The 18992-nt window shown below is 38.1% G+C and overlaps 1 protein-coding gene across 7 annotated transcripts in view; it reads right to left on the bottom strand.

The window, feature by feature from the left end:
- Positions 1-18992, bottom strand: part of LOC136856436 (disabled homolog 2-interacting protein-like) — a 439969-nt gene that overhangs the window by 6181 nt on the left and 414796 nt on the right. For 3 of the 7 annotated variants that reach the window (XM_067134311.1, XM_067134310.1, XM_067134312.1), the window contains 16 exons: positions 17233-17328; positions 16553-16664; positions 15054-15241; positions 13805-14019; positions 11463-11724; positions 10459-10607; positions 9340-9506; positions 7922-8038; positions 7274-7461; positions 5266-5401; positions 4650-4786; positions 4097-4288; positions 2905-3245; positions 2513-2644; positions 1945-2230; positions 175-417 (listed from right to left, as the gene is read on the bottom strand). In XM_067134311.1, coding sequence (XP_066990412.1) covers positions 175-417; positions 1945-2230; positions 2513-2644; positions 2905-3245; positions 4097-4288; positions 4650-4786; positions 5266-5401; positions 7274-7461; positions 7922-8038; positions 9340-9506; positions 10459-10607; positions 11463-11724; positions 13805-14019; positions 15054-15241; positions 16553-16664; positions 17233-17328 — 2961 coding nt within the window. The remainder of the gene's footprint in view (positions 1-174; positions 418-1944; positions 2231-2512; positions 2645-2904; positions 3246-4096; positions 4289-4649; positions 4787-5265; positions 5402-7273; positions 7462-7921; positions 8039-9339; positions 9507-10458; positions 10608-11462; positions 11725-13804; positions 14020-15053; positions 15242-16552; positions 16665-17232; positions 17329-18992) is intronic. The other 4 variants (XR_010858331.1, XR_010858330.1, XR_010858329.1 and 1 more) reach the window with 2 other exon arrangements.

The raw sequence follows: 18992 nt of genomic DNA on the forward strand, positions 1-18992 counted from the left end.
AAACAACCAAGTGCAGATAGTCACAACAAGTGTTATAGTGGCGTCTTGAAAGCAGGTGATTTGTCGACATCGCAGATAATAAAAGTTCGCATTATGTAAATACGAGTGCAGTTTACTCAGGGGTCTTAAATGGACACCTAGTGCCAACATCAGAGAACACAGAAAAAACCTTACTTTTCCACAATAGCTCTCATCTGACCCTCTTGCTGCTCTAAAATTTGTTGCGGGGCCAAACTTTTGCACTGGTAGTCTTCCTGACTCAGCCGTCTGCCGTCTCTCCTCCAGCTGCCGCCGCCTCCTCCTCCTCCTCCTCCTCCTCCTGCACCTCCGGACACATAGTTCATGCCGGCTAAATCATCCTCCGAATCTTCGTAACAGTGGGAGGTTCCTCGGGTGAATTCCTCTCTGTCACATGATCTGAAAGAAATCATCTAGTGAGTAACTTCTCGCATCGTGATGACTGGGCCACAAAAGGGTCAAAATGGCTATGCCAACATGATACAGGCAGTCCCCGGGGGTTCCGTTCCTGAAGCATGCCGTAACCCGAAAAATGCCGTAAACCGGAACGTCATTATAATGATGGGAATTAAGTGGGCCATGAGCCAAGCGCCGTAAAGTCAGAGCGCCGTAACCCGAGACCTCTGTAACCCGGGGACTGCCTGTATGTCAAAATCTAGGTTTTTGAAGTACTAAACTTGATAAAGTGACTGAGATTGAACTAAACAAACCTTCCCTTCTTATCCAAAATCAATTTTGTGAATTTCATTTGGTAGCAAAATAGCTTTCGCTTTCAAAACATAAAACAAACTTTTCCTTTGTGCAACATTAAGTACTTAACTAGAAGCTTATTTACCTTACATCTATATGCAACAGACTTTCCTTTTCTCTATAATAGACATACCTATAATTATTCTTGTATTAATACTTGTATAATTTCAGTATCATACCACATGCAACATCATCAAAGCACTTCACACCAAACTTACAGATGAAAACAGTACAAAACAGCTCACAATGCAATTAATTTTATGGTTATTCTGCCGTGTTATGTCCAAAACTTTTGACCTTAAATTAACTGTTCAGTGAGATGAGACACAAAAGATTTAGTTTTGAATGTCATCAATACTGTATAGTAATTATCATTTCCTGATAGTTACATTATTGTAAGTAAATCCTAAGTGTCTAACAGAGGCAACTACACAAGTACCTTTACTACTGTACTCTTTGCTTTTCAATGTAATAGGTATATTAAATTCCTCTGTTCGTTTCATATAAAGGATAAATAAACAGTTGTATACAAATCTATAACTATTGTTTAATATATAATGTATCTCTATGGGCCTTGTATAAAATATCATACAAATTGTATACAACTAATCCTTCATTTCACATTATTTAGCATGTGAATGCATATACCCATTGTATTAATTACGTAATGTGCATGATATTAAATCTATATATTTTTTTAAATACAGTACTGTATATCTATTTATTACTGTATATATTTTATTATTACTTAACATCTGAAATTACTTACTTACAGAAAGTTTATATTACAGTTAACTATGAGCTACAGTCTATTTGTTACCTCTGCAATACCTCTGGGGGCTGCATTGTATTTTACTCATTTGGTAATAAAAGCAAAATAGTTATTGGTGGAATACCTACGATTATAATTACAAGCGCTAGGTACGCTTTCATCATTTTGCAATCTACCATTATCTCTGCAAATATACTTAATACTGAAACGATTTTGTATATATTTCTCAGATTGATATCTTTCTGTGTGATGATTCATGATGACAGTGTACGATCATTTTGTTTGCTTGGGACATCTTCCATTTTAACATTTATCTGACAGTCTTTCAATGGAGGTGGATCTAAGGTAAACATACATTACAAACGTGAGTAGAATCTAGAGTCAAAACAAAGATACCATCCAACCTGAAATTCTTTCCTCTCCGCCCGCCACTGACACTGCGGTCGCACCGGGACCTTGACCTCAGCTCCTGCCTCAGCGCAGGCGACGGGATCAACCGGGGCGAGCAGTGAGGATTGGTGCGAGGAGGGTGAGCATTAGGGCGGCGAGAGTGCGCATGCATTGCGGGCCTCGACTCGGGGGAGGAGTCGGAGGACGACGAAGCAGAGCGGCGCTGGCGAGTGCGACCACGGCGGAGAGAGGAGAGGTCCTCCACGCTTTGGGAGGAGCTCAAGCTACTGTTGGGACTCCCTGGTGTTCGTGACAGAAAGGGGTTGGACGTTTGCTAAAGGCAGTGACAGTATTCTACTAAAACACTACTTCATTGGCAAATTTCACAGGATTTGACTGTTACAAAACGTATTCAAACTGAACATTACAACTAAGTAACACGACTAAAAATGTCCATTAATGAAATCTTATGCACCGTATCAAGGTATTGCAATAATCATTACGCAGTACTGTTATGATCAAATTCCTGCTTGCAAAAAAACTACGGCTAAAAATCAAAGGAGTTGAAAAATCAGAAGGTACCTTTGGACTGAGGGACTCTAGGAATGTGTCTAGGAGTACCGTGTAGCGACACATGGCCAGCGTGCCCTAAGTACGCTGGGTGTACAGCCACAGCTCGATGTTTGCCAATAGCTGGTTGATGCAAAGGAGAGGCTGTGGACAATACCACAAACATGAGAGGTGCTTCAAGATAAAAGCTGAGGGGATTAGCTCAAGCAGTCAGTCAGCTGCTTCTAAGTCTTCAAAACAGTACAGTACAGACAAATGCATATTCTCACTTTTATAAGGAGGAAAAAAAAGCACAGAATCTTTCTGGCAGGCACTGAATCAAGGCACAAATTCAAATGAAGCAGTATTTTCTGGCAATGAAAACTTATGATCAAGAACACTGGCAAATGCATCCTCGGCCTTACCAAGAGGCGATCCGTGCAAAACTTGTCGGAGGATGGGCTGAGCTGGGTTGCCGTTCTCTCGGGACAGCAGACTGGAATTGTCTGTCTGCAACAGTGAGTCTACAGGGGATGACGACTGGGAATAAGCAAAGCTCTGGTATCCTGAAGAAGCGACATTTGAAAGCTGGGAAATGGAGGTTTGCGAACCTTGAATATTGTTCTCGTGGTCCATGCACACGGCGTCTATTTGATGTGAACAGGAATCCATGAAGTTATATAACTCTGAGAGTTCCTCTTGGTAGGGTCCTCTCCTTTCCATGGGGGACTGAACGGAATGACTTCTTGAAGTTGTGGTGACTGTTCTGTAAGAGGGAGTGAGGGACTGAGATTAAAAAGAAGGTGCACAGCCATGCTACTGCAGTGAAGGAACAAACACCACTGCCCCACTTTTTCAAACCTGTACTGTTTATTTTCTTTATTCATTTTTAATTACTGTTATTTATTTGTTACTTTTCTGTTCTTCATTTCACTTGTTCCTGAGGGAGTTTGCTTTATAAGTTAATGTCTGCTTTTTTTAAATAATACAATAACTTTTTATGATGTTAAAAAATCAAGAATTTCTACTTACATATTTCACTTAAGCTTAAAAAACTGATTTTACAATTATTATGGCACCTCCAACAACCACTAAACAAAATCAACTAAAAGGCTAAGACTTTTCTCAGATGTCTACAAGAGCTCCTTTAATGGAAGATGAAAACTGAAAAGGGAAAAAAATTGAAGTAAAGTTAAAGACAGGAGTAAGAGAAACAAAAAGAGAGAAAAAAGTGGGCTTAACCACAAAGGGTGCCGCACGCCACTTTGGAAATCGAACAACAAAAATATTCCAAATATTTTTAAGGGAAGAGATTTACACAAAACTGTGCTGGCATTATATATTAAAAGCTCTTTTCATGACATAAAAATGCAGTATTTTAGCTATCTGTCATGTTGCAAGCCTTGATTAGTGAAGTAACTGAAAGCTAAGCAGAGATTCGCATTCATTATAAAATATGCAAAGACGAACAAGTTAAAAGTCTGAAACTCTTATGAGTTTTGTTCAAAGGTCAGATTATTTGGAAATCAGTTCACAATCCCTGTCTTTACATTACACTGCCAAGACTGTACAAAGCAATAAGCAGTCATCTGGTTAATCTGTTCCTACCCAACCTACCTTTGATGACGCCGAGGGAGACCTTGATTGTGGTGGTATGTACGTAGAGGCGGCTGACCTGCTGACGTATAATAGGGTGCAGGAGATCCGCTTGAGCAGACTGGGGAATCTGGGGGCAGCACTTCTGCCATGAAATAGGTGTTTCCGTTACTGTGTCGGATGTCCGTCAGAGTAGCGTTGTTGTTCGCCTCGCTGAAAACAAAACAACATTTAATATTATTATTATTATTTCAGTAGATGAAACCTATTCATATGGAACGAGCCCACCAAAGGGGCCACTGACTTGAAACTGAAGCTTCCAAAGAATATTAAGGTGTTCATTAGGAAGAAGTAAGAGGAAGTAAAGGAAAATACAGAAAGAAAACATCCCTCTCACTTATTAAAAAAGAAAAAATAAATTAATAAATTAACAAACAGATAAAAATGTATCAAAATACAAGGAGAATATCATTAGGGTAGTAATGCATTGCATCTTCGCTTGAACTTCTGAAGAAGTTCCACATCTCTGTAGGGAGGCTGTTCCACAGGTGTTACGTGTACCAGGGACACTTACACAGACGGATACATGAAGTTCTGAGGCTGGGCATGATGGTCAAATGCAGTGATGAGTACGTAGTCGTCGTTGGTGGACAGGTCGTTTGCAGCAGTTTTCTCACGGTAGGGCGAGTTCAGCCCTGGGCTTGGAATTTCCTGGGAATGGATGAGAGGATCAGAAGGACAGTTCACCACAACTATCGTTTCTCTTTGACCATCTAGAGTCTAGAGTCTACAGTGCTAGTTCTCATACAGGGGGGAATTTCAGATTTTTGGGGAGGGGAATTGTGACCAAAGATTTTTAGTATCATATGCATATTATTTGGAATGCACCCCTTGTGGCAGACAATTTTGGAAAGGGGGGGTGGGGGAATGACATTCTGACATATGGTGAAAGGGTGCATGGGCCAAAAATAGTTCTAGGCTTTTGAAAATGTATAGTTTCTATTTCTGAAAGATTTTAACTTCACCATTCAAATGTTATGGGAAGGGTATATATATCTGGATATTAAAATCTGCAATTTTCCATAAAAGAATAGCAATACTAACACATTCTTGCACAGTCACACACTGGACAAAGGACATATAAAGTACCAACATTTATCAGTTTTTTAACCTATAGAACAAGACATTACCATATGATGCTGGTAGATAGGAGGTGCTGACCGCGGGAGAGATTGGGATTTGACAGTTGTTATTGGCACTCCATAACCAGCACCTATGCCTCCTCCTACCATGCCAACTCCGATGTTTCCATCTCCATAATCCCTTCTGTGAGGGGGAAAATATAATAGCATAAGTGAACCAATGTTTAAGTAATGTGTAAACTTTAAAATTGAATACAATGCCAATAATAAAAGTTTTAAAACCAAGACCTGAGGATGTAGCTAAAGAAATTATTTCATACACTGTAACCTACATTAGTATATAAATTAAATTCAATCTCAAAAATTTACATTAAGTTATGAAAATTCTTTCTTTTTTGGACAACTGAAGCAGATTAAAATCCTTCAAACGGAATTTAGAACTCACAAAATAGTACAGCATTACAGTACTTGAAGTGGAATTTAAGAGAGCTCACAGACTAGTAAGGCATTACAATCCCTGAAGTGGAATTTCTGAGAGCTCATAAACTGTCAAGGCATTTCAAACTCCAAAAGGTCCCACTGAAAGTATACTCAATAGAGTAACTGGCTGTAAACATGTGCCATTAGCAGTACTGTATCTGCTCTGTGGGTCAAACACTTATCAGCCATCCTTATCAAGATGCATGGAGAGGCTCATATCCTGTGAGAATAACTTGAGAGACAACATCAGGATTCTACCAACATGTCCACGTTAATAGTACGTACGTCGTAAACAAATCACTTCGCATTTAATATTCACAGGATTGGAAAGGGGGAGCATCTTTCTCCTTGACTCATCAGGTTAAAACTCTATACCTATTATATTTATCCAAAAGGCAAATTTCCAGGGCACCCAACAGAGCTAATGGAGACAAAGAAACTTCATGAAATTTGAAAGGAAAAACATCAGAATAAGCCATAAATGTCATAAGATACATACACTCACTGTCTCTTAGAAAGGTTCTTTTAATGTCTTGTATTCTCCCACAATATTCCTGTAAACTTTGCAGTCCTTGTAACTGTTTCCACAGTTTACACTGAAAATGTAGCCTATAAAAGTGTCCTGTCATCAGAATTCTCAAAAACTGTTGCTGTAGTTCATGCAAGTGCCTACCAAATAACGTACCTGGCAACATATCTCTTTAAGGTGCTGGTTGAAATTACTATATGTTTATCTGGTGAAAGAAAAATGGGTAATTCACCTAATCACACCACCTACAGTACTTCAGGAGATAAGACTTTTGTAAATCACCAGTGACAGATTCCAAAACAATTAAATTTAATTTGTCCAATTTTTACTCATAATTGTCCAGACACCTCAGGGCTGCTCCTTAACCAATTAATGATTAAAATGATGCCTAAAAACGCCATCAATGAGGACCTCTTATTGAGCGTAAGAATCAATGTCCATTATTTGTCCAGGCAAAAATATTTTGTACAGTTTAATTTGATCAAAACATTTCCTTTCCATATTAACTCCAAACAATTTGGACTGGTATTTCTTTGTAACAGTCCAATCTGTCCAAATATTGTCTCAACTGCTAATATATTCTCTGTTAAATATAGGGAAAACCATGTTATAAGAGAATTGCATTTTGAAATGAAAAGCCAAATTTCTCTCACTTAATAAAAACCAGCAAAATAATCATTTTAAATATTCTATGGTACTGGATATTGTAGTCCACTTTAGCATTCTTAACTGTCAAGATCAATTCAATCTACAATAAACTTAACCTACAATTAAGAGGTTGGCATTTGATGACAATTAAGTTGCAAAATAGTTTTAAAATAATTCAACGTGTACAGGCAGTCTCCGGGTTACGTTCCCGGCAGAGCAGCGTAACCCGAAAACGGCGTAACCAGGAACATCATAATAATAATGGGTATAAATGGCACTTACGGTGCCATAAAATCAGGTTAACAGTGTCATGAACCAAACGCCGTAAAGTCGGAACGCCGTAACCTGGGACTGCCTGTACTGAACAGTCACCACAAAACATGTGTTTGAAAAACTTACACATAATTATTGTTGAGATGGGTTGGAGTTGCTAAAGCTGAAGGGTTGGACACAAGAGGAGGGGTCGAAATAGGGTTGAGTGTTGGTAGGTGACAAGTGACCGGCTGGTTTTCCTTGCAGTCGTCACCAAGGAGTGCACTGATGTCCTCAACCAGAGCCAGCACCTTGCTTGCCTCACTTTCATAACCCTGGAAAAACGCAAATCATGTTTATGTTTTGGATAAGAGTTTGGAGAACTTTGGCTACTTTGATGTGTTCAAGAAAGTAAAGGATTAAAATACAGGATATAAATTATTTTTACCAGTCTTTATAATAAACCACATTTGCTTTATATTTTTGTATATTAATTAAGTACATACTTTTTTAAAGCTTCTGAATATTTTTATCATAATAAAAGAGTTCAGATGATCATTAAATTAACTTTAAAGTCCCCTGGATGTGGGTTGTGGAGAGGGGGCAGTCAGACTGAGACACAAAGTAGTTGGAAGGAGACTACAGTTCAGAGAAAAAAAGAGAAGGCAGTAAGAAATGGAGCTGTGGACTGAACAAATTCTACAAAGGACCTTTAATACTTCTCATGGTGCATGCATGAATCCCACCACAAGTAGAAGTCAGGCCTGCTGGAAAAGAAACCAGGTGGAGACTCACCTGCGTGTTAATTTTGGCCAGAGCGTCAATCAGGTGCAGGTGGAGTAAAGCCAAGTGCTTCCCAAGGTCAATATCTCCAGAAAATTCGAGCTCGCTCGTGTCTTCATCTGATGGACTCTGGAATACATTGGAGTATTTTATCTTTAGTAAATTCATTTTAGAATATATCTTGACACTTTCAGCCATCTGGCCTTGGCAAGTCATGTCTATTTCAGAGTCAGAGCTGCTATAAGCAATATCTTACTCTGATCAGTATCTGTAATGTTACAATCCATGCTGTGATACTTATTCTGGTGTCATTCTGGAAAATTGTACTTAGCTGAGGTGAGGTATATTCTGGTCAAGCTAAGTGATCCCAGAGAGTTAAGGGATAACACCACTGAATGATATAAGTGAAAATGTGATTTTACCAATGTGTATAGTCTATGTGGCCTGTTATATTTTAACACAAATGATCACAGATTCCATTGCAAACGTATTCTTATATTACTACTGTGAAAAAACTATAAAAACTATAGTAAAAATGCTACCAAAACTATGTATTTTGAAAGTGTATACAAATGTCAAGATATATGTCAGAAAAGTAACAACATAAAATTCAGTGTCAAAATATGGATTCACAGCATCCAAGCTTCCCTGATGCTTAACATGCTTATTACAGAAACTTTGATTAACATGAATAACAAAAAATCCTACCATATATGATAATATTCATTAAATACTAACACACAGAGTAATTCTTTAAAAGCAGGCCTATAACTTCTTCAAGGTTAAATTCTGATTTTTCCTCTTACTTTTCTTGTTTATATTATGCCCAGGACTCATAATATCAATATAAAAAAGTACTGACACTAAAAACAAAGGTATAAAGTTGATATTTATTCAGATGTACTACTACATAAAGTATATTGCAGTTTAAGTCAAAGGTTCTCAAAGTGGCAATTTGTCCACCACTTCCTACATATATAACTGTGGGTTCAGAAATCACCTGATTGTTCAATTCAATGGCTGTTTTGTGCCATGGTGTTTCTCCCAGCACCTGTTTTGTTCAAGTTCTAGAAGTCCTTACTGTGTGCAGCGCAGGTTCTATCACTCTCCCTTTAAACTGGGTTGGGTAAGAGTACTGGGCTAGATGCCTGACCCGTTGTCTTACATCAGATTATTATTATTATTGTTATTATTTCAGTAGATGGAACCTATTCACATGGAACAAGCTCACCAAAGGGGCCACTGACTTGAAATTCAAGCTTCCAAAGAACGTTGGCCTCAACACTGACCCAACACTGATCATGACAGAGCCAGTGATTTTTCATCGCCCTGGGGGAGGCGCGAACCCTCCACAACATCTGAGTGGCACGCCACGACACTAACCACTAGACCAGCGGACCAACTAACTTAAAGCCTGTTAGTTTACTTACAGAAATAGCTTGCAGGAAGTCCCTGCAACGATCTTGTTCCTTGTTAATGAACTCGTTCAGAAATTCCATGAAACTCTCCTTCCCTTGGAAGTGAGTGAAATTGGCTAAGGTCTGCAGCGTCTTCGTCACAAGAGTGAGGTTCCTTGCTACACCCTCGTCAGGATACTCTGCAGGACACAGGGTGTAAGTGTTAGAGAATAAATGAGACCAGTAAGATTATAGCTGACTATGAAAAACGTTTGTATTGTACACTTTATTTGATTCAATCAATCTCCATATGATTTTTGAATCTCAGAAAGGAAGTAAAGAATAATATTTGGATCTCTGATGAAAATAAATAAAATATATGCTTTATTTGTGCCAAAAACAAAACAAATTCTTGCAAATACAAAACCTCTTAATATATATTCATCAACTGGAACAAAAATTCCCTCATAACTCACTAAGATGTAACAGCATGCAATTCAAAATACAGGTACTAGTTGAATCTAGACTGTATTAATTAAACTGACTTTTAGCTTTTAACACAAAGCAGACAAGCCCACAGGCAGCAAAACTTGAAAAAAACAATTACATATCTGTGGATCATCTCCTTTTCAAATGCAAATGCAAACATACATTTCACATGTTTTCTTAAGACATTTAAAATCATCCCTTCATCTGAATTAAGCTGGCCATATACCAACAAGGGCTCTAGCTCCTGTGTAGCCCCTAATGCGAATTATGATATACAATCGACCCCTGGATTCGCAGGGGTGCGTACCACAACCCCGGAATAGCTAAAATCCGCGAATACTTGACACCCCTCTGAAAAAGCCTATAACTGCCTATTTTGATTATTCGAACACCAAAATACCCCTCTAAAAATGCCTATACCTGAGTATTTTAATAGTTTCATCATGAAAAATGTATTTGGCCAGGAAAATAATATGAAAATACAATAATTAGTGAATATTTCTGTATGAAAAACTCTGCGAATAGGCGAATTTTCCGCGAATAACGTGGATATACGTTCCACAGAAAAATCCGCGAATAGGTAAAGCCACAAATCCAGAACAGCGAACAGGAGAGGGGATGATCCACTTACAGTAATTAATTCTACATGCAGCAACTAAATACCTTGAACGATGTTGAAGAGGGAAGGGGACAGAACGGCTGGGCACAAGAATCGCAAGAAGACGCAGGCTGATATCAGGTGGTCAGTCATCTCGCCCTTTCCCTGATGGGCCAGGTGCTCTCGCAGTGTGTGAAAGACCTTTCGTAGCTCCCTGTTTAAAGGATAGGGTTATCTATACAATACTTCTCATATCATTAGTCAGTTACTTAAAAAGGTTGGGCCAAAATAAATTTCCTTCAGTACAGAAGACTAACCCCCTAACATGATGAACTGATGTTTGTAAAAGATGTGGAGTCTAACAATGTACCAAAGCAGTACACTATATCCAAGCTTCGGCATAGGAATATTACAGTGTGTAGACAAAATAAATTATATAGCCAGACTGAATCTATCTAGAAATAATGATCAAACTTGGAGTCAGGTCAAATCATCTTCCAATTATGATGACAGCCATGTCAAAGTTGCAGAAGGGGAATAGCATATAATAAAGATGCCGTGCTGTACCATTTCATACTTAAATCTCTGTATGCCTCATGAAAACTTCCCTATAATGTGTCTACTATCTGATCTACTGGTCAATCATTTGCAGTATTAACACCTAACCTGAAAATAAAATATGAACTTGAAACAGTCACTCTTCTTCTGTGCACTTCTGTACTTACACAGGGAAACAGTCACTCTTCTTCCATGCACTTCTGTACTTACACAGGGAAACAGTCACTCTTCTGCTATGCACTTCTGTACTTACACAGGGAAGCAGTCACTCTTCTTCTGTGCACTTCTGTACTTACACAGGGAAACAGTCATTCTTCTTCTATGCACTTCTGTACTTACACAGGGAAACAGTCACTCTTCTTCTATGCACTTCTGTACTTACACAGGGAAACAGTCACTCTTCTTCTATGCACTTCTGTACTTACACAGGGAAACAGTCACTCTTCTTCCATGCACTTCTGTACTTACACAGGGAAACAGTCACTCTTCTTCCATGCACTTCTGTACTTACACAGGGAAGCTGGTGCTCGACTTGATGATCTTCTCCCAAATCTCGGAGACTCGCTCTTTCAGCGCCTCGCGCTGTCGTTGGAGTGACTGGAGGCTCGTGATTCTCAGAGGGTCCACCTCCAGGTCTTCCGAGGTCGTGATCAGCGAATATATCGGTTCAGAGAGCAGGTCGCACAGGTACTGCTCGCCCACCAGTTTCATGTAGGCCTCTATCGCTTTGGTTGCCACGCTGTTCCCTCGGAACAACAGGTGCTCGCTCTCGGCTGCCGGATACAATGGAATAGAATACAATAGAGGGTTTAGGCCCAAGACTAAGCGCTGGGACCTATGAGGTCATTCATCGCCGAAATGGAAAATTGAGAGTAGGTAGGTCCGAAAGGTGTAACGGGAGGAAAGCCTCACAGTTGCACTATAAAACAATTCTTGGGAGAGGTTGGAAAGTAAGATGGAAGAAGGAGGATACATTGGAATATAAAACTTAGGCCAAAGGCCAAGCACTGGGACCTATGAGGTCACTCAGGGCTGAAAATAATGTTGAAACAACTGGTAGGAGAGGGTGGAAAGTAAGATGGAAGAAAGAGAATAAGAATGGAGGTATAGTAAAAGGTATTATAGGGGTTGCAGCTAGGGGTCCAATAACGTTAAGTAATGCCTACAGTGCAACCCACTGAGGATGACTGTAAAAACAGAAAACAAAAGACTGTAAATATTATAAACATAATGACCCCCCAAAAATATTAGTCCCCTTTGTTGGGGTTCACCTTCCAAGAAAGATCCAAAGGTTTATTATTTTCTAAGCCTTCTGCAAAGTAGAATGTACTTAATATTCACCTTCAAACATTAGCTAACTAAACCTGAATGTAAAATGGATGGTAGTTTTCTAAGCATGTCTTATTTAAGAAAATCCTATTATAGAATTCACAATTACAAAGCTAAGACAGGCACGAGTTATTTACAGAAGTAGCTGTCACACTTATTAGTGTGCATACTTCCAAAATATGTTTTGACCTTACATCATTTGCAAAGAAATCAATATGACACAGCATGAACATCAAAATTTAATGGACCATGATTATCATAAGATTTTGGGAGGACGTAGTGAATCCTATTATATAAATTATATACTTCTTTCCACAACAAAAGCTTTCGTTAACAAAGAATAAACTAGGAATGTATTAGTGGAAGTACTTTACTGTGAAAACATTTACTGACAACTACATAAAAATACTCCCTTTCAATACAAGCAGAAAAAATTCACTTTACATTTCTAGTCTTCAGAATCGAGATTATATTTGATCTTCTGATAAGTGGAATGGCTGTGTCAAGTAAACTAACACTTCTCCTAGTGCTATGGTTTATCTTTACTCTCTTAAGCAATGCAACAGGTGATTATTTATTAATCAAGCAAATGCAAACACAGTAACAAAAGCAGCCACACCCTGATTTTTATGTCATCATGAAATACCGAGTTAAAATGATTCTCGCCTACAAGACTTAAGAACCTCTGTATGCGTAAGCTCTAAACACTTCTAAATACGACCAGTAAAGATGCTTAATATTGTTAACAGCATTTAATAATATGTTGAAAAGGTAATAAAAGCATCACTGACTTCCTATGGAAATCTATCTAGCCTTGGGGCTGATTAAATAATTTGTGAGTCAGCTGTTTCGATGTCTTGTGTTTCCTTACACTGATGGAAACTCAAGTCTCACACCTTCCTCTGTTACAAAACTCAAATTTCACTCATTCCTGGGAAGTCAAGTGCCCCTTTCTGGCTTAGTTTTTTGTGATCTCTTTCCACCTAGCTGTCCAAGCCTCTTCACTTTACCCTGCTCCAGTTTTCTCTTCTTATTTATGAATAAATCTCTTAGGTAAACCTCACATACGAGTCTACACCAGTGATTCCCAACATTTTTTTAGCCATGCCCCACCTAATCATTTTTTTTGGCATCCTGATGCCTCCTGTGGTGATATATGATACTTACTATTCAAAAAGTGAACTCCCCTTCACGTGGAGGAAGCCTGTAAGGCCATAAACTTAATTTAAACATTCTCGAATTGCCCTCCTTAAAGGGAACCACTGGTCTACATACATTAAGACACTGTCATAATATTAATAGGAGCTGTTCCAGTGCTCTTCTTATCAATTTCAATCCTGGACATCTTCATGTAGTTCTCCATATCACCTCTTTATTGTAATACTTGATGACTGTTGTTGTGTTAGGACCCTGGGTTCTAAAACTCAGTTAACTAACCCCAACAAAAATAGGAGCCCCTTCGTCCCCTGGGGAAAATTAATACTCTCTCTTTTACACTGAAACGACACTGAAAGAAAAACGCACCTTTCTTCTGGGTGTCGATGAGGATCAGGTTAACCAGGAATGTCACAGCTCTCTGCTCCGCCTGCATTATGTGGATGAGTGTGGTTGCAATGTCCTCTTTGGCTTTGACAGATATGGCGGGTTCTAGGAGCTGACACAAGGAAGTAGAGTTGTCTTTCAGGTAGGACCGCAAGGCGTTGTACTTTACTAGAGGCAGGATGTCTAAAGACTGGAACCTGGAAAATATAATGCAATGTTGAAGAGCTGAAAGAATATATAGCAACTGCAGGTACAATTAACATCATGGCAACTGGAAAGCATTCTGACTAAATGGTAATGCAAAATGCTCTGTGCCTTTAAATTCTAAATCAATATCATAGATCTTTTAAAGTATATAGTGTTTTCACATCTATTTACAATACAACACTGAGGTGGGACAATAAAGCCACTGTAAATTAATCCAGTTAAGCCCATAATTAGAATATTAAGACAATCTCTCTATAAAAATCAATTCTATGGGAGATTTTAAAGGTGTCAATGATCATTTAAGTTTGATTTTTATGCAAAGCTGGTCCCCGACTCAAAAATTGCCAAATTTCTGCCCACATGCACTTACAACCCACAAAGGTTCCAAGGAATGGGTGAAAAAATCTCTTAAAAATCAACTTGACAAATGATTGTAAATCTAAAAAATGAGAAATAAAGAGAATGCATAAATAACAAAAGATGACAATCTAAACTACAAACTTTTCAAATGCATACAGTATATAAGAGAGCTACTAAAACAGAATATAGAGTTTATCTATATATGCCCGGAACCTAAACCATTCACAAGTTAGGGATTCCCTGTATGTATGTCTATATATGTATAACTATATATATATAAATATTAAGCCACAAATGTCTTTTAATATCAAATTCGCTCTACCTCGGAAATAATATATATAAAATATATGTATATGTATATATAGCAAGGGGGAATTATAATTGGTTAGTTGTTTTGTCATCTCACGGGCTCGAACCGCTGACACGAGAACCAGCGACGTTCAGTGACGCGCCTTAAACCACCCAGCTAGTTAGAGCGAATGGAATATTAAACGACATTTTGCAGCTTAAAATGTTTGTGTATACAAAACCACAGTGATGTGATAAAAATTCAATATATATATATACATTCACTCAAGCAATACAGATCAAGCACAGGCCTCTCACGAACCTTCCACACAGCAAGCAGACCCAAGGGCCTTTAAGCCAACAAACCCTTCCTTACTTATGCTTAATCCTGATCGATGGGACATCACCCCTGTCCTGTTTCTCGACCTTGACGAGGTACCAGTTCTCGATGAGGGCCGCTCGCCCCGGGCTGGAGAGCGTCACGTTGATCTCGACGCTGCCAATTGTCTTTACGGTCGGTTTCTTGTCAGCCTCTCGCATCAGCTCGATGCAGATTGTGGAAACCTGGAGCACGGGGGAAGGTAGTAAGTATCAACATGACTTAATAGTTATTAATTGGGGATATTGATGAAACTACTGTCTGTTTTTGGGCCTCTGTCACTGTTTATCGAGTCTGTCACTGCTAGTGTGTTTAAATTTAACTTTTGTCCAGATTACAGCTGAAAAAGAGAACCTCAATAGAAAAATCCTACTATGGTTTTCTTAAAGTTAAATGAACTTCACATTAATTCTTCTACACTCAAACTTACAGTTAATGAAATGGGCCAATTATTTCAAAAAATTCGTTTAATTATTATTCTCTCTGTTACAAAAGAAACTTTATTTATTATTACTGTATATACCTTTTTAACTAATCTGATTCAAAATAATCAACAACAATTTCAAACCAGTCTATGTGAGCAAAAAACCAAACCATGTGCAAAACCTGTATAATAAAAACCTGAGATAAAACAAATGAAATACCAAGTTTTTAAAAATATCTAAATTAAAAACCACTTTGTTACAACCAATACACTGCCTTTGCCAAACCAATAATAAAAACTCATTTACGACAAATCAAAACCAATCAAAACAGGGTTTTCTTACCAATACAAACCAATCTTTACAAGAACCAGTATTAGCATAGAATACAAAAAATGGTATTAAAAACCAGCTGGTGTAATTAACTATAAAATAACCAGTTACTGTTTAACCAATAATAAAATTGAACCTATATAAAAAACAATTAAAAAACAAACTGTGTTGAATTCAATAAAACACTAGCTTGCATGAAAACGTAAAAAATAAAAAATCTTCCATTTAAAAGTATGAATGAACGAGGACTCTGGAGCCATCCCTTATTAAAGGAAACTGCATCATGTTGAAAACCTATCCTAAAACCAACTTGAACAAAAAATAAATACTTGTGTACAACTCATAAAAAGCGAGCTAGTGTCAACAGCTTTATAAAAAACTTTGCAAGAACCAAATTACAAGATAAAAATGTATAAAAACCAATCTTGAAAAAACCTGTGTAAAAACAATGATGAAAAGACCTGTGTAACAATCAATGCAAAACCAGAAAACGAAAATGTTCCGCACAAGGAAAACTTAATTAAACTGAAATTAAATGCAAAAAACTTGGTAAAACCCTAAAATTAAACAAAACAATGTCTTTAACATTTCAAAATCTATACAAACCATAAACAACAACAAAGAAATACCTACACACAAACCTGCCAATGCAAACATTGAACGCCACTAAAACAACAAAAAGCAAAATAAACAAAAATATAAGTATAAATGAGCCAGTGAAAATCACACACACACACAGACCTGTGGAAGCGAATCCAGCTCAAAGTACTCTCCCCAGAAACACATGGTCGTCATCTGTTTCTTGTGAGTACACCTGTAGAGTTCGTTGTTCAGTTTAAGGCGGCAGAAGTACCTGTAGGTAGAAAATCAGATGAATTATGGGGTATTTATTGGCATTAGAGTCACTATGTTCTAAAGAATGGGTCATAGATGTGATACAATAAAGGCGTTTGTATCGAAGTGCTTCTTGGTCATTTGTATCCCCATAACATCACTGTCCTGGAATATGGTTGCTATTTTCATATTTTTAAATTTCTCAGACATAAATTTGTTACTGCTTCCAGCATTACTCAGTAGTAAGCTCACATCTCCATTCTTACAGCTAATGTTACTCTAAAGACAAGGTTTAATTCAAGTCACGACGTTCCAAAAACTTTCCACACAACATTCCAGCCAAAAGGCAAAAGTCCAGGTGGGACCTCGACGTGACACTCCATTGCCTAACAGCATTAAGAGACCCTTGTTAAAACCGAGAATTTATCGTCGATACTTTAAAACGAAACGCGATCCCGCGCAGAATTCAATTCAATTCGCTCCCTCTCCGCCCCAGATGATGTAATTATCAGGGCGACGGAATGAGAGAGGACGAAATACTTCTAAAAAGAGACGCGAGACGGGTACAGAGGGTTGGCGATGCTCACTTCTTTTTGCTCGGGATGTCCTTCGCTTCCATGATCCAGATCATGAGGGTGTTCTCCGTGCGCCGGGTCTCGTCTCTGTTGACTTGAATCCGTGTCCTGCAGGGGGAGAAATGGGGCATTAGTTACTGGTACTGTGAAGGAATATAGATTATATAATGTTCCTTAACCCAAAATTTGGATCTTTCCTAGATAGTGACCCCTAAAAGGTTTCCGGGGGTCTTTATCCAGGGCTAATATTTCTTGGGGGTCATTATCTTCATGATATTTACAGTCTTTTGTTTATTTTTTTAAGGTAATCCCCAACGGGCTTGTACTAAACACGCCACAAAGGTGGATATACATACCGGGTTATAAAACCCTTGGGGGTCACTATCTAGGAAAGATCCAATTTGATATAAAGAAATACTAGCTATTTAAAACTCTGGTGTCTGTAGTCTGTGTGGATAGAACGTAACCACAGAGCTGATCTAGAGTCTGGTGATCAGAAATGCATTTTGCATATTCAGTGTGGGTGTATTTATAAGTTCTTTCACACCTGGTTCCTCATTAATAAACAGAAAATGGTTAATTTTCCTTACAAGCTTAAACAAATATTTCTTATCACTTTCAATCTCTTCAAAATGCTATAGGTTCCAGGAAGTTAGTCCTGTTTCCTGAAACCTAATTACACCTATCTCTTGCATTCTTGTCTTGAACATTCTAAGGCCTCATGAAATGCAGACCCGTTTTTTCCTAAAACTTCTCAAGTTCATCAGTCCCTTGAATCTTTCCTTAGAAATAATCTAAGGGTTTCAGGTCTTCAAAGTGGATGAGAGCTGCCAAAATTTATGGCTGGCACACCATGTATAAGCTTTTCTGATAATCACCACATACTGACTCCCCCCTTAGAATGCATCAAATGTATATATAGATTCTACTGGTTACTTTATTTTACCAGATACTTATGAGATTGTAATAACCACAATGCCTTCTTAACTTCTCGTTTTATTCACACTTTTTAGATACACTCGACACTAGCACGCCTAAGATCCAAATGTAGAACCAAATGAAGAAATTCTGATACCCGTGGCCTCCATCTGATATCCCAGGTGTAGGTTCGAATCTTGCCACAGGCGTTGGGATTTCTTAATTTGGTTTTTTATTTGGATCATAGGTTTTGTGTTGACAAGTATCTAAAAAGCAAGAAGAAATCGAGAAGTTACATCAAATATGCTTGAAAACATTTGAAATTTTTTTTTTGGTAATATCTAATCAAGAATGCTGACATTTTTCCTCAAATTCCATACTCCTATCTATCATAATATAAATATACGTACACACAAACATATGTACAAAAAATTAACTTTCTAACATCCCTCATCAGTCTTGCACTCGCGTACTGTACCCTGAAGATGTCGGTAATATACACGAAAGGGCTCATGAAAGATTAAAATTATTTTTCCATTGCTACTGGCTCTCACACTACATAATTTAGTACAGTAAAAAATAAATTTTTTCTGTGTGTAACCACGATAGTCTACAGTTATTAAACTCACTGTTTACACTTGCCATCATTCAGCCTGAATCCGGCCTATTTTTTTTTTTTTTTTGACAGTACGGGTACTTTATCATCACTTCATATATACTGTACATGTTACCAAATTTAAATACATGATGAGCAAGATTTCTGGTGACCACCATGGAATGCCGAACTGTCTGGCATGTACACCCCAATTTCATGTGAGAGAACATGGGTTTGAGGGCTGCGATCTCATCCCCAG

Source organism: Macrobrachium rosenbergii, chromosome 35 (assembly GCF_040412425.1).
Source record: "Macrobrachium rosenbergii isolate ZJJX-2024 chromosome 35, ASM4041242v1, whole genome shotgun sequence".
NCBI classification, from domain to species: Eukaryota; Metazoa; Arthropoda; class Malacostraca; order Decapoda; family Palaemonidae; genus Macrobrachium; species Macrobrachium rosenbergii.